This window comes from Diorhabda sublineata, chromosome 1 (assembly GCF_026230105.1).
Source record: "Diorhabda sublineata isolate icDioSubl1.1 chromosome 1, icDioSubl1.1, whole genome shotgun sequence".
Lineage (NCBI taxonomy): Eukaryota > Metazoa > Arthropoda > Insecta > Coleoptera > Chrysomelidae > Diorhabda > Diorhabda sublineata.
This window is the reverse complement of record NC_079474.1, coordinates 18743096-18770704: the sequence shown is the minus strand read 5'-3', so window position 1 is coordinate 18770704 and position 27609 is coordinate 18743096. Positions and strand designations below refer to the sequence as shown.

The following is a 27609-nucleotide window of genomic DNA, read 5'->3' as shown; positions in this document are numbered from 1 at the left end:
TAGATCCTTTTGGATCCCCTACAATAATTTTAGGGAAATATTGAAAATGAAACAATGTTTTTTTTATAAAATAACTTTATTCAACAATAGATATACAATAATTATATATATATATTACCACAGCAAGACAACGTATTTATTTATTTATACATGGTGGTCCAGAATTATGTATATTGATTTCTAAAACTGCTAGTATGTCTAAAAATAAAGGTAATGGTACTACACTTTAACATGTCAGCTGCCGCAAGGATCGCCAGTAATCTTGTAGATTTCAATGGTGTCACTGGTTTTACTAGAGCTTATTGTAGGAAAAAATTTTTTATAATTTGATAGTTTCAAACTATTTCATTTTTTTACTAAATCGTTTTTGCTTATCTATAATATTTCAACCTAGTTAAATATGAATGAATTCTAGTTCAAATTGTTTGGAAATGTGAGACACTAATGAACGCAATTACCCATGTAAATCATTCACTGTGGTAACGAGTATTGAAATGAACCTGTGAACTAGCGGATGTTGCAATAAAAATTCTTGTAGCATCAGTAAAAGTCAAGAAGATAATTTGGATGTTAGGAAGATCTCACTCAACCCTTGAAAACAAGATCGTACGCTATAAAACTATCAGCAAACAAATGTTGCTAACAGAAATACATATATAATTTAAATTTGGAAGTACACATATATTTTAGCATAATCCAATTTTAATGTAATATAAAAATTGATTGGCAATTATTTGAAGGGTTGTATCTCCTTTTTCAGTTTTGGAAATTCAAGTTTACATGATTATTTTTGGACGTACTATCACTTCTAGAAATTAATCTACATCATTTTAGAACACCTCGTATATATATAATGATGTAAATAGTACATATAGATAGTCAAAGAGTAAAACACTTGGTTCCGAATTTTCTTATTTTAAAAGAGCGTAAAATGCTGCTTTATTATAGATGTAATAAATAAAAACTATTTCCACTGCATGCGTTATATTGGAAAAATATGGAAAATCGGAATTCTAGATAAGGATTTTTTTATTCCAAGAATATTGCAAATCGCTAGAATTTTCCTAAAAAAATACTATTTACCACAACTTTGGTTTCGATAAGAAAAATAATTTTTTTTCGATGACCTAAATGAAATATTTTGTACTATGAACTCGTGGAAAACCCAAATCATAGGACGAAATTTTAATTATCTCCTGCAAGTCTTTGGCTAGGTTAAGTTAGGTAGTAGCCAGTGTTGAAAATGATATTATACTTATAATGATAATGCTGTTCCAAGATCTGTATTACTTTTACAGATATAAAGTAAATTTGAAGACTTGTTAAAAGAATCCAAAAAAATTAACAAAACTGCCAATAAGTCATGTTATTTATTAAATTCCCCATTACGAGTTGGGGATTTTATAAACTAACTGGTAAATTTGATGAATATGAAATAATTTATCATATTTTAATTTTATATAATCACCGATTAATCATTTTTACTGAATATATATTTATATAAAAAAATTACACAATCTTTGATGCAATTTTTAAAAAAGGGACCTAAAATAGAAGAAGGGAGTTTGGGGACTTCACTAATTGCACTGAAATTTATTACTTTCTAATACTAACAAGCTGGCGGAGATAGTTTTTAATAAAACAGCTGACTAATTGAAGAACGAAACGTAAACAATAATAATACAATTAATGAGCATGAGGTTTTTCCGATTTTATTAGCTGTTTTGTTAAAGGAAATTTCTTATAAAAACTAGGACCAATCTCATACAATATAATATTTATATCGGTATTTTCCTATCATTACAATCACAACAATGAATGAAGATCATAATATATTATCATTTCTATAGGCACCCAATATTTTTTATTTAAAAAAAAATATTTCAGTCAATCTTGTAACAGATGCTTAAATTTAAGAAGAAGGATTCTGCTTATTTTTTCGTATGAATTTTTCTTCCAGTTCGCCGGGAACCTTTAAAAAAATTAAACAATTGTTATTAAGATCGACAGTATACTCGATTAAACAAGTAATTGATAAAAAAATTTTAAATTCACTGTTACAGTTTATCAATATTTTTAATTATGAAATAATTAGTGTTAATATGATTATATTAAATTCTATTTCGATTACAGGTCTTCGATGAATACCATTTTTGATGTTTTGCACTTTTATATACTAATAAGGGGGTATTCAACAATATTTTTAAAGAAAATACTGGGGATATATCGTTCAAGTTGACGAAAAAAAAATCTGGTAAAGTTTGAACTTTTAATATCAATATTTAGAGGAGCCACATCGTGATTTTTGATTTATGAATTACACGAGTTTTTTTTTAATTTTAATGCATTTCGACGAATTATTGTGCAGTAAAAATAAATAGGAAATTAAACGGCCTACAAGAAAGATCTGAAATAATTTTTTTCAGTTAAACAGTTAAAAGTTAAGTTCAACCTAAAATAATATATGATGACTTCACAATCTTTTATAGTTTTCTAAAAAAAAATTATATCTTAAAAACATAAAATAACATATTTTACTTTCCAAATTTATTGAGAAAAACTTTCACACGATTCAAATGAAATCGTCTATTATTTAATTTCTTATTTCTAGGACTTTTGATATGTTTATGCTTCTAAATGTTCTTGATTTTCGGTCTCTTCTGTTTTAAAATTAATTTCTTTCATAAGTTTTTAAGAGTATAAAAGAAACTACTTTTAAATCAGGTGGGACCTAAAATTAAGAGCAATTAGAAGCATAAATATTGATATTAAGAGCTCAAACTTTACCTCAAATTGATAGAAAAGTAAAAATAATTGGGCAATAGACCTACAAAACGGTTAAAATCGCTGACATATCCACATTTAGAAATAGTATAAATCATACTCACTAAATACTCTTATTTGAGATCAAAAAATACGTCATATCGTAGCAGATGATCTATAGAACAGTTCCTATAACCTATACCCATCCCATTATTATTTATAATAAACTAATAGACCTTTAAAAGAAGACTTATCCATGAAAAAGATTTAGTACAGTCCATATAATATTCTTACTCCATCAAATTACTTTCTTGAATTTGCCAATAGACCTTTGATTAATGATTTATTGTTAAAGATGGTCTTATCAAGACATATTCATATACTTAAAACATCCCATTACGTTCTAGAACCAAACTATAGGCCTTCAGAAGAAGACTTATCCATTGAGATCACATCTCGAAGAAATATTATAGTTCTTATACCCATTAGCTCTAGAACTTTTTAATGACTTACTACTGGAACATAGAATTCGATTTTTGAATTGGTCAATACACCTTCAAACGAAGATTTGTGTCGTAGATAACCTTATCAATACAGTTCGTACGTTCGAAAAACATCCCAGTTCTAGAACTGATCAATGGGCTATCTAAAGACGACTTATTACTGGAGACTAGGTTCTAAAATTGGTCAATAGGTCGTAGAAAAAGGACTTATCACGACATAATATAGTACGTTTACTTAAATAGATATCTTATTAGATGTTTTAGATAATCTTTTCAACACATAGCACAGTCGTCACCATCTACACCATTCCAATAGGCTTTAGAATTGGTCAATAACAATTGTAGATGACCTTTTCACATAGTACACTGCAAATCCTATATAGCCGTTCCATTAGGCTCTAGAAATGGTCAATAGAACTTGGAAAGAGTACTTAATTACAACATAGTACAGTACCTATACTCTACAGCCATTCCGCTCCCGAATAGTGATTCAAAAGAGAATTTTTTTTCAGAGATTATTATATTAAAACTCAATGCAGACCTGGAACTTTGGATAGATATATCAATAGGTTTTTAAAGATCTTCAAAAGACAATATAATATATAATGTTGCAGATGATCTTTTAAGCACATAGCACGTTCTAAACCATTCCATTAGGTTCTAAGATTGGTCAATAAGAATTGTAGATGACTTTTTAACCACATAGTACCTCTACAACGAGTCCATTGGGTTACAGAATTGGTCAATAGGAATTGAAAAGAGTACTTCATCACAACATAGTACAGTACCTGAACTCTACAGCCATTTCGTTAGCAAATAGTCATTCAAAAAAATAATTTTTGTTGGAAATGACTCAGTGCATACTATGCAATGTAAATATGTATCTCATAAGTTCTTAAACAGGCCAATAGATTTTTAATAAAGAAAATAATGGTGGAATGAAGGTATAGTCCAGTCCATTCAGCTAGTTGTTGAGTACATCTTACTAATATTAAGTTTGTTATAAAATATCAATGTTTTTAAGTAGTACCGTGTAAAAAGAAGAAAAAGAAAACCCATCTTCATATTCAATAGCAATTAACACAAACATTTCAATATTCTAATTTATATTATGTATCAGTTCTTGTTTAGTTACGAGTATAATGTCAGAATGAAATGGCCTGATAGGCACAATACACCAAGAATAATATTTCAAAAGGATGTTTCCTTAATATGAACAAAATGAACGTTCTGGTTATTTTAGTTTTTTTAAAGGTACTCCAACTGATTTTTACAAGATTTTTGGAAATCGATAAATTACTATAACTGATATTAAATGACAAACAAACAAAGTAAAAAACGAATAAGGAAGACAACAATAAACGAAATTGTCAGAAATGACCTATAAGGGCATTTATATCAGTTTATTAGTATTACTGAACATTAGAAGAACAGTGAAAGGGATGTATCGAACAAAGATAAATATATGCAGAAGATACTGTTCATGTTGGACTGTTTGATGATATAGTAAATCTTGCAAATGATATTAATAACTATAAGACTTATAGTATAAGTGACTGTAATTAACTTTCCGGGACTGTTTTTAGATATAAAAAAGGTTTGCATATTAAAAAAACATCCTACTATATATTAAAACTTAATTTTAAATATAAATAATTCAATAAATAAGAAATATAAAAAAATATTGGCAAGAAATAGTCACAGAAATAACAAGTACACATTGTTTGACAGGACAACCAATACGTACACTGATGCCTTAAAAAAAATTTGTTGTTTTATTAATTTATTGCAAACGAATTTTAATGAAATATAAAAAAATTGAGCAAATTTTTTCAGTAAAAAAACAAATCTTTGGAAATATATCTACTTTCAATATTTATTTGACGTTCCTATATGTGTGTATCTATGTTTACTAAACACATGCAGAATGTATAAACAACGCTTACGCTTACACTTTTGTTTTATATAAGTAATAGAATATAGGAATCCCATAACTATATGGCAACGATGCATTTATATAAAAAATTAAAGTAGAAAGTCTATAAATCATTTTTTTAATTATTTAAATAAACATAAGTGCAATTATACTACTATAATGCATAATGGAAAACTGTTAATTATACTACAGAATATAAGAAATCAAAAAAACAAAAATTATTGATATAAAATTGATTGATATTGGCAGGATTAAACTTCATTAGCTTCAAAGGACATTCAAGTATATCTCTACAACCCTTTTTATGTCGTTAAATCTGAAACACTTGATGAAATCGATAGGTAATTATGGGATGAATAATTAGAGTCTCATATTATTCATATAATTGAAGTTAATGAATTATCGAAAACAAAAATTGATGATTTTAGTAGAGGTTTGGTAAAAATAGAAATATATAAATTGATAACACTACAAAATATAGCATACACAGTAGAAACTTGGATAAAGAAGAAGAAAGATAAGGAACAAATAGTTAAATTGAGTTACAACAACTGGGAAGAATAGTAAAAACCAATTAACGGAAGATAAAGACTCAGACATTAGAAAAGAAAAGAAACACAAATTTAAATTAGAATTTTTGGAGCCATTAGTGATATTCATATTGAACACACTATTTATAGCACTAGACCAATACTCACGATTACACTGACTGACGCGCGTTTCGCTAACCAAGTTATCGTCTTCAGAGACTGGAGATAAACTGTTTACATCAGACAGTGTAATTGTAAGTGTTGGTATAGTGGTAGTGTAATTGTAACTGTTGGTGTAGTAGTAGTGTAATTGTAAGTGTTGGTGTTGAAGTAGTAGTGTAATTTTGACTGTTGGTTTAGTTTTAGTGTAATTATAAGTGTTGGTGTAGTGGTAGTGTGAACAGTGTGTTCAGTAGAAACACAAATCGATAATAAAAAAAAGGAACAAGTGAATTTGTAATAAGGAAAACACCAGATATATGAAATAGAGAAATTGTATACAAAATGAGGTGAAGATTTAGAGAAGATGACCACGTACGGTAGAAGAAATGGTTTCTAGAAAGGTTGGAATCAAGGAAAGGAGAAGTAATTGTTGAAACGTTGAGTTCACTTAATTGTTAATTTTTTTTATTGTTATCCACAAAAAAAAGATTAATTAGTTATTAAAATCAAAGTTTAGTTGGATAAAATTAACATTTTTGTAAATTTCTCATTTTATTATTTATTATTATATTTAGATGTTTGGTAAGGCTTTGGTCCAACAACAAAATACAAAATTCATTATCATATCCAATTTTACATAAATTAAAATATGTATGTATTGAAGAATACAAAGATATACCTCAAAAAAACTTTTAGAGTCATAAAACTAACACAACATAATTTTTTTTTGATATTTCATGGTTTGTTAATGTATCTGATGATGACCTTTCAATCTATTATGATGAAAACCAAAATCTAGTAGCTGACTAAATTTTTCAGCCCAAGAAGAGAAATAATAAATGGAACAATAAATTTATATTTTTAGGGGCTCATATGTGAGCCTACTATCCTACTGAACTCTCTTACTTTCATTTAAGATTCATGTAAATAGTGCGTTATATTTGTTTCATTTTTTATATGAATTTGCCGATTTTCAGTCAGGAAAATTCATCAATAGAAAGTTCTGATCACAGTTTTACTTTTTCTTTTTTTTATTTTAATTCGTGACCCCCCAAATTGAGAAGCCGAAACATACAAATATCTTCTAAAACTCGAGATTTAAATAACTGTAAGTTTAAAAGTGAAGTTCAAATATTTAATATCGACATAGCTGTGTCAGATCAAAAACCTTCCAATACATTTAATCACATTGTATATCACAGTATTCTTAGTTGTTCAAAAATTCACTTTTGACAAGATAAATTATGTTTGTTAGGAGATTAACGTACACATATACACATCATGTCAGAAATAATTATTTAAACAGAATAGTGTTTTAATATTTTCTGTCATGTTGCTACATCAGCGTAAACGTAGTCAGTTGCTATTATCTACTGGCTAGCGATACGAAAAATTACATAAGCAAGAAAAATTGTTAAAGGGAGCCAGGCCAATTTGTTTCATTTAATTTTTTTAATTCTGCATGTCTTTTTCACAAATTTCGACACAATTCAAAATATATCACAAAATAACATTTGAAAGAATTTCTTCGTAACTAATTCACAGTGTATCTAATGAATTATAACGTTGTCGCCATGTATATAAAAAAAAGGAAGCTTATTTCGAAAATTTTATCTCACGATATGTACGAAGTAATTTTTCAAATTTAAACTGATTAAAAGATATCGAATAATAAATTCGAAATAAAAAAAATTACATGTTATAATCCCCTGCTGTTAAGGATTAATATTATTGGTTAATTCCATTGGATTCCATTGAAAGAAACATAAACTATTTAGTTATATATTAACAATATTGAAAGACCTCTACCTAATATAGATAATTCAACATAAGGTATTTTGAGAGCGGTAATCTGTACTTTGTCTGCTCTAAAATGCTCATTATTAACAAGGCTATTCTATATTTAGAGCTAATAAGTACACCGCCGCAAACCATTGAAACTAAAATAACAACCTATTGTCTCCGTACACCTTATGTATATCTTTCGATTGAAATAAAGCTAAACGGTGCAGGTAAATCTCGATATTTTTAATTATCACAATCCTAGAAAGTGTTAGATAAAAACAGTTCTAATCTTATTTATTATCTAATAAACTTTCAATAGAAAAATAAATATAACACTTGAAAATATAATTAAAATTTAGATTTTAAGATTCAAATGAATACATGTTGCAGATCTCACAATATTTGGTAACTTCGTAATAATACAGACAAAGGCCAAGTTACATAGGAAAGAAGAATAACCTAACCTCGTGTACATGTTAGATCTAGAGAAGGTGATGAGTATAGATTCCATAAGGAAAAGGATGAAATTCCAGTTTATCTAAGTCTAGAATTTTATATCACATCAAGAATGTATTTGGATATCAATAGAAACAAGAATAGACACTGTCCTATTAGGAAGCAACTGTAGAGGTTGGGTCAGCAGAAATTGCTGACCGTAGGTTCAGGGAACAAAAAGGATCCCGTCAGGAGGCACCTCTAGCAGCAAAAATTGACGCTACGCTTTTTCACTCCTTATAGGACACAGTCCCATCAGGAAGCTCAGTTCCATTAGGAGATAGCTGATGAGGTTAAGTCTAGCAGAACTGTGTAGGTTCCGTATAGAAAAGGATGAAATATCAGTTTTATAATGCCAACACAAGCATACGTATTAAATGCTATGGACATGGAACTTCCGGTAGCGAAGATCTAATATTGAGGTCAGCATAATAGGAGGACAGTAAATTTTAAAGTTGCAGTTCAATGTAACCCTTAATCTATATCTAGAACCAAACATAAGATTAGAAGAGAGAAAGATTTTGAAAATTGAACAGCTTGACAATGATGATGATATTGAGAATGGATTAAGCTTTTTAATGATGGAGTTATCACCAAATGTTCAATTGTTACTATACATCATGGTGTTAAGTTTGATTTCTATTTGAGCGAGTGTGTGAAAGAAAATGGCTTGGAAACAACTTGAGGATTCTACCTAAATATTAATATCCTTGATAAAATTTACCGATAGGTCCAAAGTATGACGGTTATCTATGGTTAAAAGTGAGTGAGATTTGAAGGTAGGGAGTAGTTTCGTTTAATTGTGTGTTTTGTGAATATAATTGCTGCATCAAAAGAAAATGTGATCAAGATTAGCTTAAGAAAAGGAAAGTTGGCTGGTGTTCATTCTAAATATACTTGCCGAATAAACTTGAACGATTTCTATTTATTGTATTAATTTGAATCTTTCAAACATACTTTTTAGGAATAAATGACCTACCAACAACAAAATTTCGTTTACCTATCCCAAGTAGATAATAAAAAATATCAGAACTGATATAATTTTTGAAAACAATCCGCCCTTTTAAATAAAAATGATTATTTTTCAATTGCAACCGATGGTTTTTGGCCTGGTTCCTGAAAAAACAGTCACATGCGAGAATACCGTTAATTTATAAGCGAAAAATGAGGATTTTCGATGAATATGAACTTTAAAAAGTAGATAGATAAATAAATAAACGGCGTTTAAAATGCTATAATAATTAAACTTACGTTTGGTTTGCCTCTGTGTGTATCGACACATTCGATATTCAAAGGTATATGTTCTACTCTACAACCATAAGCAACTGGCGTTAATTTGATTATAGTATGAAGAGGGACTTTCAGGTAAGGCAATTCATCTAAAAATTAAAAAAAAATCACAAAATTCAATACATAAACATTTTTTCATTACAGAAACCATCACTCAATAAGTCGTGTGACTAACAAAGAAAAACACATTTTTTTGCCAAAAATCGATTTTTTTCATCAATGCTATCTCTTTCAAGAGCAATATATAATCATTCCAACGCTTCTCTAACTTCTTGATGCGTGCTTGACGAAGGATGTGTTTTATTTTCAAAACTGATATGGGAGTTTCAACTACAACTTAGGATCTCTAGCAACAAGAAGGTACAGTAGTGCTCACATATACTGAGCGAGTATGAAAAAGTAGAAAAAAAAAATGATAGATGTTAACGAGAAGCTGCTTTTTTTAATTAAAGCTACAAGCTAAAATTATCGATATAATAATATTCTATTGGCAGTAAATCGTATAATTATGTTTATAATAAAAATCACCCAATAAGTCGTGTTACTGACACTTAGATGGCGCTGCTTATGTCAAATCCGGATGACGTTTATGAAGTACCAGCTTTAAAAAGACTATGTGTCAAATTTCATGACATTTCGATTAGTCAGAAAAAAGTGACAGCCATTACTTTTGTTATTTTCTAAAAAATTTCGAGTATTAATTTATGATTGCTTCTTGATGAAGAAAAAATTCTTAGATGCTTCTTTGGCATGGCAATCTGTAGATTCGTTTCCAGTGATTCCAGTATGTAATGGAAGCCAGATGACAGAAATTGTTATATCAAAAGCAATTGATAGACGTCGTGAATGTTTTGGACTATTGGATGGTCGGTGAATATGGTTTTCATTGACTGTATGAATGTAAGCTTGAAGGATACTGTATAGTTCACCAGTGTAAACAGTATATGTCCAAGGTAACCAGAAAGAACTTATGAGTTCGTGGTTTGTAGTGACTGCGCAACCAATTAATTTGTTACTTACCAGCAGTTTTATCTAAGAAATAAGCTAATAGACAACGAAGCACAGCCTGATGTGACACGACTAAAACGTTACCCTGTCTTTCCAATTCCATTATTACCGGTTCCAAACGAGCAACAAGATCCTCGTAACTTTCCCCTCTGGGATATCTGTAAGCGAACTTATTCATATCTCTAGCCGCGAATTCTTCGGGATATTTCTCTTTAATTTCCTCGTAAGTCATTTCTTCGCAGACGCCCTTAAAACGAAACAGAAAAAATTAATACTAATCTAGAGAGATTTAGAAAAACAAATAACTTACCGCGTCTATTTCGTTGAGAGCTTTCCATCTTTCTTGCGGTACGTGGAGACCGGATACTGTTTGAATGGTTCTCTTTAACCACGAAGTCCATATTCTTAAGCCATCTAATTTTTGTTCCCGAATATATTCAGCTAGAGAATGCGCGTATTGTTTTCCTCTGGGACTCAAGCTGGAATCGCCCCCTATTCTACCCTCTAAGTTCTGTTCGCTTTCACCATGCTAAAAATAAATAATGAATAAAAATATTTGCTCGGCAAAAAGGTTCTTTTCAATATTAATAGTGAATTTTTAATAAAAACTTTAAGCAATAATAAATGATATACTTGTCATTTTGATACATGAAAACTTTTTATTTCAAACTAGCCTCACATCAGAGACTTTTGCAGAAACTGGAAGTTCAAAGGATAAGATCAGGGCTATATGGTTGATACAACAAAACTTTCCAATCAAATTATCTAAATTTTTGAAAAGATACCTGTGGTTAAACATTGTCCTTCCTATTGATCAATTTTTTTACCACTTTTCTTCAGAATTTTCTGAGTTTCTGAAGGAAAAATGACATCATATAATTTTTAAAAGCTCTTTGTTTCAAATTAGCCTCACATCAGGGACTATTGCAGAAACTGGAATCTCAAAGGATAAGATCAGGGCTATATGGTCGATACATCAAAACTTTCCAATCAAATTTTCTCAAATTTTGCAGAGATATGTATAATTAAGCATTGTCCTTCCTATTGATCAATTTCTGCCACTTTTTTCCAGAATTTTTCAAGTTTTTCTAAGAAACACTGCACCAAATAATTTTTAAAAGCTTTTTATACCAAATTAGCCTTACATCAGATATTTCTGCAGAAGCTGGAAGCCCAAAGGATAAGATAAGGACTATATGGTGGATACAACAAAATTTTTCAATAATTTTTTTTAAGAAATATATACGGTTAAGAATTGTCCTTCCTTCACGTCAACACATTCTTTCCATCTTTTGTGGAGCCACTTCTCATCAATCATTTTTTTCTCCTCAAAAAGCTTCGTTTAGTGTTGATTGATAAATGGAAAAGCTCCATTAAACTTTTCAATGTCAATTCATGTGCAAACCCTGGTATCGAACTTTTTTTGATATACAGTCTTATGTAAAAGGAACAAAATTATCCTAAGGTGAAATATGTTGGGCTCCTTCGATTTTATTGAAGAATTTTATTGACTTTTTCAACAGTTAGCCGTCCCAGGATGGGTGCATCTTCAAATTTCCGGAACGAAATCTAGCAAACTGCTTTTGGCACTGGCGTTCACCTCTTCATTATTACAACAGAGCAATCTATCAATGATTAAACGAAATTTGTATTCTAGAATGTTCTAAAACTACTAAACATCCTATATTCTTGACTTTTTCAACAATTTGCCATCCAGGGTGAGGTACATTGTCAATTTTTCACAACAACATCAAAGAAAAGAACTTCTGACACTGGCGTTCACCTATACATGGTCAAAGTAGAATAATTTTTTATTGAATAAACGAAATTTGTATTATAGAATGTTCTACAATGCCATTTAATTGAAAAAACAATAATAGAGTTAAACAACGGCAAAAATTAAGAAGAATTAAAATTTTTTCCCAACAACCAAAATTGTACTCTTTTCTTTATATATTCCGAGTTTTCTAACACTTATATATTCATCATCAGTGACTGAAAAAATGGTCAAAATACAATGTAAAAATATGTATAACAGTATATCAATATTTTCAGTCACTGATAATGAATACATAAGTAGTAGAAAACTTGGATTACATATTTTTAACACTTTGGTGTTTGATTGCCAAAATCCCACAAAATAGACTTCCATAAACTATTTGGCAAACTATTACTACTCACTCTAGTTAGATAAATGGTTCTAGGTGTTATATGTATGTTCATCAAATAATAAACGATCCTGGCTTGTACGTGTCCTTCGTGCTTATGAACGACAACCTTTTCTCCCGTATTATATATTTTCATAAAAGATACGTCTTTTTCTCTAACTTCGTCCAGAGGTTCGTATTTTTCTTGATAATGTTGTATTCTTTGAAGAAAATCACTCAGGACGGCATCCTTATTCATGTTGGCGTAATCGGGACTACTGACTTTCACTTCCATGATGTTTTGCTCGATAATATCAGGATCATCGCAAATCTGCAAAAAGAAAAATATTAAATGGTTAATACCTACCCCCAGATAAACTGTTTTTATAGACGATTCACACAAACCCAGTTTTCAGAGAGTAAATTTTGCACCTCTATAAAAATAAAGTCATTTCGCAATAAAACTGGGAATAATAAAGTTTAAAATTCAACAAAGAACTTCACAACCCCCACAGAAAAGAAAAAAGCATTTGTTTACCCCACGGCGGCCATTTTTTATCAGCTGATTTTGACAATTCATTGCTCAATTAATATTATTGTGAATTGTCTTAATAACACGCGATTTCAACAATGTTTCAATCAACTTTACATGATAAATTTCTTATCTAGAAATGTCATGTCTGAACAACATTGTCATATTGTGAAAGAAGAGACTGAGGAAATGTATAACAATGATTGATACACAAATATTTTTTTTTGCTATATCAACTTAAAGTTGATGAATGTAATTAATTTATTCACACATGGTCCACGCCTGGATAAATTAAATAGTTTTATTCTAATTTTTGTTAAAATTTGTATTTTATGAACACTTTTTTTTATTATTAACTTAAAACATGGTTTTTACTCTAAAATTACAATACGTCATTGATACACGTCATCAAGAATGACGTATACTCAATAATAAACTCATATTAAAGACTTACAGATTCCACGAAGAATAATTTGAATCCCATCTTAGTGACGACGACGTCGTGTATGAGTTTCCTCCGATCGAGAGTCGAATTTGTAGCATCAAACACGGCCACTTCTCCTCCATCCTCCAACCATTGACTGACGTCGTGCAGTGCTTCCAGAGCACACTGCGTTCTTATCGCCATGGCTTCTTGATTATCGGCTCTGAAGAAATCATGGTTTTTGTAAGCCGACGTAGCGTGTCTTCTGTATTCACCCAAATTGAAAACTCTCGTATTTATACCTATCCAATTTAAATACCTGGATAACTTTTTTGAAATGTAAGTTTTACCGCGGGCAGGGAGTCCCACCATAGCGATGACGTGAGGACTGTTGACATAATTAGCTCGTTCTCCTGAAAAGAAACGTTCATAAAATTCTATTTCGCATTAACACTTTTCGTTAAACACAAAAAATTATATTTTAAACAAACCTGGTATATACTAAACAAAAATGAAATGCGCGCGCATATTTCATACAAGCAAATATTTAACCTTAAATGGATTATTTCATTTGATACTTATATTAAAATCATACCTATATGTATAGAAAAAGCTCTAGTCATTCCACGTTTACTACTGTGTTCGTTAAACGGCATTATTTCACTAAATAAATCGAAACTTTTCACATAAAATAACTTGTCTTACGTCACTCCTAAAATAACCCACAAAATAATTGTTTGTACAATGATTGGAAAAGGAGACTTTGACTTTTTATTTCAAGTATTTGAGATTATTAAATAATTAAACTATTATGAGTTTGATTCGATTATTGATAGGAACGTTTTAATGTACCTTAACTCGACAACAAGAACTTTCATATTTATTATACAGCATCATAATCAGATGAGGTGGGAAATACCTTGGATATTTGGAACTGATCATATAACATTGTTCCTATTTATAAATTTATAAATGGTGAAAATTAAAATGGATTTAAAAACAAATCTAATTCTATATACGAAGTATATTTAGTGAGAAAAAATAGTGGTGTAAAAAAATGAAATACGTTGTATCATATAACTATTCCACCTCGATTCAAGAACAGTTGTTTTATGCGAATCAACTAAATTCTTTAGTTTTTAAACGACAGTCATAATTAGGATATAAATAGGGTTTTTCCACGAGAAGGAGCGACGAGTTTATCGCTGCGTAGCAACAGAATTCAAAATTAGGTATGTAGTAAGAAACACAAATTATACCTACCAATGATTGTATTTGTTAATCGCAATTATGAACAACAAACGGTATCTCATCAAATTACAATATCTGTTTTTTTAATGCATTATCCTATTTCACATCAACTTTAATAAAAAAATACAATTAACAACAAATAGAAAATGTAATAATGAAATTGGCGCGTTTATAAAACAAGAACGCATGCGCCGTATACCAGCTATTTTGTTAGCATATTATGCAATAACTTTCGTTTACATTTTTTGATTATGAGTAACGAATTTGGATAATAAACGGTTTAAACCAAATAATAAGGAATTTTAAGTGATTGAATTGAAATAAGAATGTTACTAATTTCTAAATTTATACCTGGAGGTCCAAAGGTTTCTTTATTTAAAAATCTCCAACCAAGTGATTTACAAGAAGTTGTGGAACTTGTAGATGAACGGTAAGTTGCAATGGAAGGTTTTGGACTACTCATACTTGATTATTGAATGATGTATAAAACGTTTTGATGTAAAAAGTCACCGCTACTGAAGAAATTGTGCTATTATATAAAAAAAATAATGTCAAATTCATTAAACTACAACAATTTTGTGATAACTTCTGAAATGTAGAAACTTCGAAGCAGGATTTTGATAAAATTTGCAATAGAAATGACGTATATGACAATCAAAATTCTGTTAAATTGAGGTTGAGTAGGTCAAATATACACTGCTCCAATAAAATAATCATTTTTTTCGTGAACTTTATGCGGTTTCAAATATTAAGAGCATTATTAGGATTAATTAAACATTTCAAAATACATGAACAATTACAAACACATTTTGACAGATAGACAAACTCTCACCAATACAAATATAGACTGTTATACTATTTGAATATTGCGTGACCTTGATACGTCTGTGTATTGTATTGCTAGAGAATGTATTTCATTATAATACACTTTCTGTAAAACTGGTTGTCTAATATAAGGACACCGAATTCAAATGCTTAAATCAATAAACGTAATTAACTTCTCAAGATTGCTAGTAAATATGTATAGATATTTTATACAAAGTGTCTCAAAATTAACTTAACATTTTAATTAAAAGGAAAGTCTTCGTATTAATTTTATATTGAATCGTAAGTACACAGGGGCTCATACAAGGTGTGTGTGTGTATATAAAGTAATGAAACTGGCAACGTAGCTTTCCATCTGGCAAGACTTTGCGGGGCAACAGGTGCAGATGTAAGACGCAACATAAATTTCAAGTATAGAAAATTTATAAATGAATTACTTGTGCAATCATCAAAAAGTATAGTTATAGAAAGTAGATTTGATAACGTTTAACATATAATAAATATAAATATTAACGAATGGTTTTTTTAACTAACATTGATGATATCACAAGAAAATAATGAGATATAGATAACCTTCTGCCCGATTATATATAGGGTGTTCCGTACGTTAGAGGTCTGTGAATAGTAACAACAATATTCGAAATATTAGACAAAAAATTGGTAATAATCTTCAAAAAATTTTGAAAGTTGCTGAAGATACCAAAAATTACCTGTACAAAATGCGAAATCTGCTCGAGCTTAACAACGACGATCGTAGATTCAAATTTAACAAGCTATATTTATGGTTCTTACGCTCACCCGAAGGGGTTGAGAAATGTTTGGGCAACAATTGTTCAAAAAGGCTGAACCAATCACGATGGAATGAAAGATGGATCCCAGAAAGATCACACAACATTAATTTTTTTTATAAATGTATCTAAATAGAAAGATTTATCCTATTAAATCTTATTATGGGTGTTTGATATATAAAGTGACTACTGCAACAGTGGGATAAAAATTAAAATGAGCTCGCATTAGTTTATCAACTCTTTAACTATTTTTTCAAACAATTTTTTTAAATAATTTTGACTTTATCATATTGGTTTCTGGGTTCTGGGATCTAAAATCCGGGGCTTTCACGCGTCCTGGTTGCCAAATTTTACGAATACGAATGCCAACTAAGGTTCACAACGAGAGAAAAATATGCTTGGACCAAATATTACAGGAGATGGAGAGAAGATTGAAGAAATATATGGTATTTGAATGACTAAATTGGGAAGGAAGGAAATCTACAGAAATGGTAATGAGGATAACACAATGCCGGGACCACCAAAAAACTGTAACAAAATGAATAAAGGGATTTGTAAGGGCACAATAATACAAGATATTGAACGGAATATATATACGGAAATGTTTACAAATACATATACTTTTTCAAAGTAGACGTAATCGGAATTTCGTACAATATTTTTAGTAATTAAAAATACACAATAGGCTATTTTTAATAATAAACTTTTTCATTGTATTGTAATTTATGTTTACATTCACAAATATAAATTTACTCCGTTGTATCGCACACCACGTGACTATCTTGTGAATTGCATGTCGGTTAATCATTATCAGTAACATGAGTCGGTGGTGACCGTAACGCAGATAAAAAGATTCCCATGCAAAAAGCGTAAAATACATTCGTGATTCAAAATGTTTGTTTTAAGAACATTCGATAATTACTATAATCATGTTTTTTTTGTTTATATTACGATAAAAATTGCGATACAGGGCATATAAAGATGATAACAAACGAAAATATTTAAAGATATGATCAATTTTTAATTTTGAAATGAAAATTGGAATGCGCATGTTGAAACGTTGATAAATGTCAAGGCATAACCTTTATACGTGGGCAAATGTTTTTGCTGTTCCGACTAAGTAAGACAGAATGACAACGATTTCTCTATCCTCCGAGGTTCCAGCTCGGTTCTGCGCATTCTCAAGCATGCGCAGTATAGATAAAGTGTCTCGAACGAGAGAAAATGAATATTGTCGGCACCGTGACGTAGGGACGTTTTTTCCCATACCAACTGTTTAAGTTCATACGTATCTGATCGGTTTATCAAGAAATGGATTGATTGACTTCCGATTTGAACAGGATTAATTAATTACATTAATCGTTAGTTCCTTTTGATTGAATAAACATATTGCGTTTCATAGAAAAATATATTTTTTTTTGAGTTATCGGCGAGTAGAGATGATCTAACCTGCTTAACAGCATGAAGAGACATTTGCTTGACAAACTGAATTTAAATCTTGATATCGTCTTTTTAGCTTTACAGAGATAACGAAGGAATTCATATAAAATTTATGCTTACGTCAGAATTTTATTGATAATTGCATTTTCAAGTTTTATCGGATTATTTTAAAATTTGATTACTATAAGTGTCAAGCATAATCTTAATAAGAAAATAAAGGTTGTTGAGAAATTTTTTTAAATATAGAATATACTATAATAGAATTATTTTTATTATAAAAGATATACTGAAGCGATTTAAAACGTTTTTAATGATAGCACCTATATACAGGGCTGGATTAAGCTAGGGGCTTGGGGGGCTATAGCCCCAGGCCCCAGGTCCAGGAGGGCCCCATCATTTGGAAATCATTCTGTGTTGATGTGTTGATACCACAAATCTAACGTCTTGATATTATTTTGTGAATTTTTCCGGGTTTTCGAATTCCTTAAGGGGGCCCGTCATTATTTTAGCCCCGGGCCTTATAAATCTTAATCCGACCCTGCCTATATATATATATATATATATATATATATATATATATATATATATATATATATATATATATATATATATATATATATATCAATGTCAAAAATAATAAGGTCAGATAATGCCGATGTGACTATTTATAAAACGCAAATCATTATTTCCATAAAGAAATTTATCATTAAAAGTAGGGCGAAAAAACTGTTATTTTTACGTAAAATGAAACGAGACCTAAAATTTCATTGAAAAAAGTTTAGTGCTCCATCAATGTTGTTTAACAACAATCGCAAGTTTTGGAAGCTACAACAAACCCACAAAGAAAGAAATTTGATTAGAAAAAAAAATGTAATTTTGGTGTTTCATCAAAATGTAGACGCCAAGTAATCAATTGAATTATACATTGATTAAGAGGGATGTCAAAAAAAAGAAATAATGATTGAAGTAAGACTTGATGTTTCATCAAGATTATTGAACAAAGTAATTAACAAAAAATAAATAAAACTCTGTTTTCAAGTATTTCATAAAGATTTGGAAACCACGTAGAAAAGTGAAATATCAATTTACAAACTGATATTATAGTAAATAACGGTGAACTTTGAAAACAATAAGAAAGTGAAATCCTAGAAATAAAATGACGAATTTAGTATTTCTTTAAACGTTGTTTAATGTCATATAATCAATGAAAATGATAATTTATACAAAAAATTCAATAGGTATGCCACAATTTCATGACAAACACGAAGGGAAAGAAACAAAATTTTTTGATACTTTATTAATATCTACAAAAATGATGATTCATAGGTGTTTCATCAAGATATTAAAACCGTATAATTCTGTAAAAAGTTAATTACGAATGAAAATTGTTAAAAAACAATAACAAACACATATGCTAGAAACAAAACGAAGTATTTTGGTGTTTCATCAAACTCTATATGTCATATAATCAGTGAAAACATACATATATAGTCAGTTAACATGACCAAATGTCAGAAATAATAAAAAAACATGAAAAAAAGTGAAAAAAACTTTTGGTAATGCATCAATATTTATAGAAAAAAATATGACTTTAGAAATAATAAGGAACCCAAATCGTAGATGTAAAATGAAAAATTTTGGTATTACACTTTAGATGTCAAATTTAGTTAGAAAGAATAACAAACATGAAGAAAAGTGAAATAATATGGTTTTAGGTGTTTCAACAAAATTCATAGACTACGGACACAAAATTTATCAAGAGGAACATCAAGAAAATATTTAAAACGAAATCTCCACAGTTGCAAGATAAGTTCTAGACTTGGACAAAATATAATGGGTGTTGGTGTTTCATCAAAACTCAAGGGCAACTGAGACAAACATTTATCAAGAGAAATGTCAAGAAAACATTTAAAATGAAATCCCCATAGTTGCAAGACAAGTTCTAGACTTAGACAGAACATAATGGATGTCGATGTTTCATCAAAATTCAAGGCAACTGAGACAAAAATTTATCAAGAGAAACCAAGAAAACATTTAAAATGAAATCCCCACAGTTGCAAGACACGTTTTAGACTTGAACAGAATATAATGGATGTTGGTGTTTCATCAAAATTCATAGGCAACAGACACAGTTACAATTAAAGTTTTAGACATAAAAAAAATAATGGATGTAGACGTTACTTCGAGATTATACATCAAAGTCGTTAAAGAAAAACTAAAATAGTTTTTAGGAATGTTAGGATAGAAAATGGTGGGTTTTGGAGTTTCATCAACAAATATATGTTAAATAATAATAACAGTGAATATCGATTAACATGGGAAGTAGGGATAAAAACAATTAAATAATATGAAATGAAAATGTCCAATTTTGATGTTTCATCATGAATAGTTTAACAATAAATATTTAAAGGAAAATAACAATAATGAGTCAAAATGTAAAATAATAAAAAAATGGATCTCAATAGGAAATTGAAACCTTTAAGTTTCATTAACTTAAGAAATCTTACAAAATGAAACTTTAGTGATGATTAAGAATGTTAAAATTAAACGAACCGAATAACGTTCATTCTAAAAGGAAAATTCCAATCTGTCAAGCAATTATAAGAATCCCCATAGAAACTAAACGATTTTTCGATAACAGATGGCTTCTATGCAGCGGCGTAACTACAAAATTTGGGCCCTTGTGCAGATATCCGCTCAGGTCCCCTCTGTAAGTGTCGAAAGTATAATCTACTACAAACAGTTGTTGTCGTTATTTCCCTTGCGCAACTAACACGTGATATATTTTTTTATATATAAAAGAAGTGATACGCCTATGGATTACGAGTGCTTAATCATTTAGATTATAAGAGAGACACCTTCTACAATAAAGCAAAGTGGAAAAACAATGTAAATACCTTTGCAAAATCTTTACACAATTCAATATCTTTTGTTTTGTTTTGAATTATTCGAATGGTTTGTTTGGTTGTTAACAATAACGATATGGAATGTTTATTTGCTTTAGAAAATTGACAAATAAGCATCGTGTAAAAACTGCAATTCTTAGAATAAACAGACTATCGATAATCAAATAAGATAAGCGAATGCATCACTCGTGCAATAATTCTAATATTAACCAATCACATGCTCATTAGTTTATTCGTATTTTTTTAACAGTACTCACCAATCCTTAGTGACATAATCCTTTTAGTTCTATAAGTTCTTTCGTCTAACATGGCATTAAAACGTTCCATTACGAATTGTTAGTTTGAATTAGGAATTTCACAAAAATAAACAATTAAATAATATACCGTTAAATAATTGTTAATACTGAACGAATTGATTTAAAATGGGCGTTTATTTTAGTCACATGCTCGCGTGAAATTAATCGGTGCGCTCTCTGTGTCACTGGCTCTTGTATTTAAATCATGATTAAATAGAACACCTGCGGGTATATAATTAAAAGTCGTGGCTGGTGTTACGGCAACGGAACGATATTAATCAAACAAATTGTGGCTAAATACAGGGTGGCTACATAAAAATATATAATGCTTTGTATAGCCGAATATCAGTTTTTTCCACTAAAAAAATACCTTGAAGAGTGATAAAACTAGTTTTGCAATTTGTTAATATTTAATCATTTTCCCCTGTTAGTGGCCTCCATTTTACTCTACGTTAAATATATTTTTATAAGAATCGCTGTGTAATATTTTACCATAAGTTAACTGCATTTTAGGCTTCACTTTTCGGTTCAAGTGCCTGTTTCCTCTTTTCATAATTTCATGGCTTTTATCGAGGTTTTCATTTTACTTTACTACTTTACTTTCATCGCCTTTGCAATGTTTCCATTTTAAAAATTGTCATTAATTATTTAAACATATCGAACACTTAATCGGAAACTTAATCATCTTGAGAGATTGTTCACCAAAGTTTGCTTCGTGTCCCTCTTAGAAAAAATATCCCACGATATGAGACTGATATTTTTTAAATTATTAAACCCTCTAGCGAGGACGAAGGCAACCCTTAAAATAATAGGGATGTGTAAGGTCTCTATATATTTCGACCCATATAAAAAATTCCAATGCACGTCAACTGATGGTTAACAGAAACAGTTTAATAAAATTACATCTAGCCACTAGCGAGGGCAACAACTCCTAATATATTGAGGAGTGGTGAATTACACAACAATACAAATTACAGAACTGAGTGAGGCTCCCCTATGAAATATTTCGAGTCGCTCCAAACTTATAGTTGAGGGGGAGACAGTTTGCAGACTCGTTTTCAATAAACTCAACTAGCGAGGTCAAATGTAACCCCTGAAATTTTGAGTGGTGGTGAATTAAAAACAAGTCTGAGGGCGGTTCCTCCATAGTTCGACCCCTTTAAAGAATTTGAAGTCGCTACAAACTTATAGTTAAGGGAGAAACAGTTTGCAGACTCGTTTTCAATAAACTCAAAGAGCGAGGTCAAATGTAACCCCTGAAATATTGAGTGGTGGTGAATTAAAAACAAGTCTAAGTGCGGTTCCTCCATATTTCGACCCCTTTAAAGAATTTCAAGTCGCTACAAACTTATAGTTGTGGGGGAGACAGTTTGCAGACTCGTTTTCAATAAACTCAACTAGCGAGGGCAAACGCAACCCCTAAAATATTGAGTGGTGGTGAATTAAAAACAAGGGGTAGTGAAATAAGTCTGAGTGAAGTTCCTCTATATTTTGGGCCCCTAAAAAAACTTCAAGTCGCTTCAAAATAGTTGAGGGAGGAACAGTTTGCGGACTCGGTTTTAATAAAATAATATCAACCCACTAGCGAGGGCGAATTTCTACTTAAGTTGAAATTTTTCACACCCTCATTTACATTAATTGACATTTCTATTATCAAATTATCGTCTTTAGACTGAAGGTGAACAATTTATCGTGTAACTTTTGTTCTTGTGATAAAGCTAAAGAACGGGGTGTGGTTTATAGTGAAAAACTAAATAATTAACTTCTTAACTACGAGTGAAATTAAAAAAAGATATTGTGCTCAGAAGGATATTTTTATTGAGAAAAAAATATATTTTAGACAAAATTGAAATGAAAAAAAAAATCGATATTAAGAAAAGTTTGGCGATTTTTTGCAATGCGAATCAAAACCCAAAATTAAAATTTGGTTTATTTCTGTATTTTTCACTTCGACATATTCTAAATTGTTTTTTAAACAAAAAATTATTTTTGTTTTGTTGATGTCAAGAAAGTTCTATTCGATTTTTTATTTTCACATTTCATAGACATCTATAATTTAAAAATTTTAAATCTCTAACAAAATCCTGATTCCGAATGCAGTTAACGACTGTTTGTATACAATTTACGAAAGTATGACATAACAGAATTTGGCAAAAAAACATCATTCAATAAACTATATTTAAATATTCCATTTGGCGCCGGCACTAAAAAAAATTGCGACGCCCAATTCTTGTATCAAAAACTTGAATTCACGTGAAATGTTTTTATTCTTTATCCTTATAATTTATATATTAATTATTCGGATGTAATGAATCCCACGATTTTGCTGAAGCATGTCCTTCATATCCGAAAATAACAGAATTAGAAAAATAAAAGTTGAAAAAATTTATACTGGGTTGGAAATGCTTAAAAATAAGCTATAAAACGAAAAAAAAAATATGAGGGTGGTTAGCTAGTTAGATAAGTTTCTAAATCGTGTAAAATAAAGGATAAAACAATGAGTCTACAGCCTCCGAGTTAACCACGACTAATCTAGATCGAAGTTGCTCGTACTAATCTCAGCTACTGATAGGCAATTTTTATTTACCAAAATTGAGAAATATATTAATTTTTGTCCTACAGTTATGTCGCAAATATTAATTATAACATAACCACATTATTTTGTTTTTTATTAAATCATTATTCCATTTTGAAAGTTTGGCAACATTGCCAAATATGATCTCATACCCGTCTTATCACGTACGTAAATTTTTCAACTACAAACTAATATTTATTTAAAATATATATAAATTTCAACACTAAATATCTCATATATTTTTTATTTTTTAAAAATATTACTTGGAAATATCATATTATGCTTATTATTTCACTTTTCATATTACAAATTATTAATATCGGACATGTCTCACTGTCAAGGTCAATATCAAGCAACGACGTTTAAAGCGGGACTAACTCGCTTGTTCTAATTATCAAAATAAACGATAAATAGAATTTCCCGTAAGTACGAGGGACGATAAAGAAAAGTTCTTTAAACATTACATTAATGTACAGATATGTTTCGTAATTTTATTTGCGTTGGTGTGAGCAGCTTAGACTGAGATTATTTAGTTTAAACAGGTTGAAAATCTGCACTATTTATTCAATAGCAACGCCTCAATTTTGTTCATAATACAGTATGTTCATAAGTCGCACTAATAAAAAATTTTTTTCAAATAATTCATGACATTTTCATCGTTTAAAGTCGATTAAAAGGTTAGTATAGGATAATACAGGATAACCGGGATAAGAGATTTAATTTGCCACATTTCAGAAAATTGGCTGTATGACAAATTGCGGATTAATAAATATACAGGGTGATCAAGATGAAATATCGACAAAAGACCATGTAAACAGGCATAAAGGATACATTTATTTTTGGTAGAACTACCCTGTAAAGTCTTATCGTTATTCTTTTCATGTAATTTGCTTCTTCAGTTAATCGAATGGACTGTAAATTATCTATTACGATAATGCCTAAATAATTGACCTTCGTAAAAAATAGTTAATGGTTTACCATTATCTTAAAATTATGTTAAATTTGTATAATTTGTGAAAAAAATACGTGACTTTTATCATTTTGAAAAAAGAGAGTAATTAGCTCGTTTTTACATTTTTTTGGAACGAAATTGCATTACCTGTTGAAATATTGGATTTGATTTATACAGGATGTTTAAAAAAAAGTGATAACGGTTTGTTGAGTAGGAAAATATATACAAATTTTTTCAAGATTTTGTGAAATACTCCCAACATTGTAATTAAATTTAAAAGGAATATGTTTTTGAACATATTCCTTGAATTTGTCTAATTCTCATAGAGGGCGTTAGTCACACGGTTCGTGTGAACCAAATAGACGACGATTATTTGTCGGAATTTTTACAGAGATGCCGAAATTGTGAACCGATATAAGAAAAGCAAAAGGGGTTTACATCGAAAAATCAAAGATTCAAATAGGTGACAATTACATACTGTAATTTTATCATTATTATTGTTACGAACAAGCTCGCTAAATGGGTCCTTAGACCGGCCCTGTCCAGCTACAATGGAATTTAAAAATTCGGCGAATTCATGCCTTTGATTTTTTTTTATAAATGGAGGCCGTCTATTACAGTATATCTTTTAAATAACTTATTTATTGTTTTTTTTTTCTTTTAGAACTTTGTAGAATTTTATTTGTGGTATATAAATAAGTCGAATTAGTAAAAATAATCGTAGAAATATTTATAAGTAAATTATTATAAGTTGAGTGTATTGTATAGGGTGTTAAAAAATTAAGAACATAAAAGACAGTTTTTATTAATCCACCCCACGAATGTAAAGAGTGTATATAAATATGAAAAACGTTACACTATATTCTTATCTATAGATGTTCTTCAAAATATAAATATAAAAATCGATCGTATTGTTTTTATTTGTTATGTGTGACGCAAACTATAGGGTGAGCAAAAACTTTTGAATCGGAAGTGTATATCATAGTATAACTTTTTGAAAATTTGTGCACCGCAGAATTTTGGGTCTTTCTGTACTGTTGTCTACATTTTCCCCGAAAATCTTGACCACTACAATAAAAATATTCCGACCCACAACATTGTTTCTTTCAAGATTTTTTTTTTATTTTTAGAACGCCTGATCAAGGCAGTGTCGACTAGATTCATTACACATACTTCTATAAATTAATAATTGAGGAAATTGTGTATAATGTATCAACGAGATATAGCAAAACTGAACCGGTTCAGCTCGTGACGCTAATTTTAATTTTATATTTTCGTCAGATTGTGCATATAACGGAAACAATACAAAGAGTAGTTATTTCTGTTTTTTAAACGTGTTAAGACATGCATAATTTTACCGAGGGAACTCAATATATATATATATATATATATATATATATATATATATATATATATATATATATATATATATATATATATTGGGGCATCGTTAACTATGAGTATCCAGAAATATGACAAGTCCATTCTTTGCATTTACTTTGTAATCATTTTAACCATCATATTTAATGGATATTCTTATTTTAAACTCAAACTTTTTTTTCCTTTTGCCATCCATATAATGGCATCTTATCAAGAAAATTATGTGCCAATTTTCAGCACGTTACAATATTTTTTGCTTCCTGGACTATAAATTCATAAAATTAAATAAGCATTATTATATACCCTGATATAAAATACCTAAAAATGATACCCTTCGTTTTAGCACGTACATATTTTCACTTTCGAGGTATTCTACATCATTAATTGCATTTTTTCGTTCAGTTAATGCCATATTATGTAACAGAAAGAAGAACGTGAACATACCGGCGTAAACCTGACACATTCTTTTACAAAAGTATTCATAGTTCGTACGACCTTGCTCGAAGATTACACGGTGACGAATATGTAACAAAATCCCAGTTAAATGAAATACATTGTCATGCAAAAAGTTGATTGGATATAGATTTGTATAATACTGTCGAGGATATTTTAAACACATTTCGTAACGTAATTTTTTTTTCTAAATTTTATCTTGTAATCCATCTAATATAACTCGTGATGCGCCACTGACCGTTATAAAAACTAAATTTTATCGACCACATTTTATTGACAACCAAACACGTGTATAAACTATTATTACATTTAGTTCGTAAATATTTATAACATTCTATATTATTTTATGAATTCATCTTACTGTCAAAAATCACTTCATATTTGTAAAAATAATAAAAAGATTTTAATGTAGCTAACAGTGTTTGATGCATTTTCATTGGATACATTGATATGATTGACAGAAATATTTCATAACTTACCTCTAATCGGGAAAGGTTTCGTTTGCACAGTTTCAGTATTAGGAGGCAATAACCTTTTAGTTTCAGGCGACATAACACTAGGACATGCTTTTACTTCACTTATTTTGCAATTATAATTTTTGCAAGATCCGATTCTATTATTTCGCACTCTAAGGGAACCGCTCAGAACGTCAAGTCCACTGCTCATGTCTGCTAAACTAATCAATCAAAAATAAAATAAATATTATATTTTTTATATATTTTAGTATCGTTCAATATCTTTTTTTCGCGGTAGAACTTTTGCCCTGCTGTAAAACACAAGTTACTTTGTCTAATCTTTAACCGGGTAAAGAATCAACTGTTTTGAAAGACCGGATCCGCGAAATGTACACGATGAAGGATGGTCGAGAACCAATCAAAACGATTTATGTGATCACCCGACTACATCGTGTATGATAGCGCGCATCACTGTTCTCGTATACGAGGAGTTATCCATAAATATTCGTTTATAATATTGAGACGCAATTTCTAATTTTTTTTATAAATTATGCAATAGATCTGCATGCAATATCTTGTAATCTCTAAACAATTTTTATTATTTATATTGCAAATTATTATAACGGTAATATATTTTTTTGTTTGTTTTAAACTCAATTCTAGTACACGGGTTAAAATTTAAGGTTAAACGGTTCAAATTTAGAATTTATGAG

At 29.7% G+C, this 27609-nt stretch overlaps 1 protein-coding gene across 8 annotated transcripts; it reads right to left on the bottom strand.

The window, feature by feature from the left end:
- Positions 1-57: 57 nt before the first annotated feature.
- Positions 58-27609, bottom strand: LOC130452407 (6-phosphofructo-2-kinase/fructose-2,6-bisphosphatase). Of its 8 annotated transcripts, XM_056791676.1 has the most exons (8): positions 14428-14651; positions 14171-14287; positions 13606-13988; positions 12654-12950; positions 10783-11001; positions 10485-10719; positions 9426-9553; positions 58-1972 (listed from the first exon to the last, which is right to left on the bottom strand). In XM_056791676.1, the coding sequence occupies exons 2-8, from the start codon at positions 14229-14231 to the stop codon at positions 1913-1915; spliced, it is 1383 nt and encodes a 460-aa protein (XP_056647654.1). In that variant the 5' UTR covers positions 14232-14287; positions 14428-14651; the 3' UTR covers positions 58-1912. The 8 variants fall into 8 exon arrangements, with proteins under 8 accessions (XP_056647654.1, XP_056647650.1, XP_056647653.1 ...); XM_056791672.1 differs by lacking the exons at positions 14171-14287; positions 14428-14651 and adding an exon at positions 26921-27609; XM_056791675.1 differs by lacking the exons at positions 14171-14287; positions 14428-14651 and adding an exon at positions 21043-21276.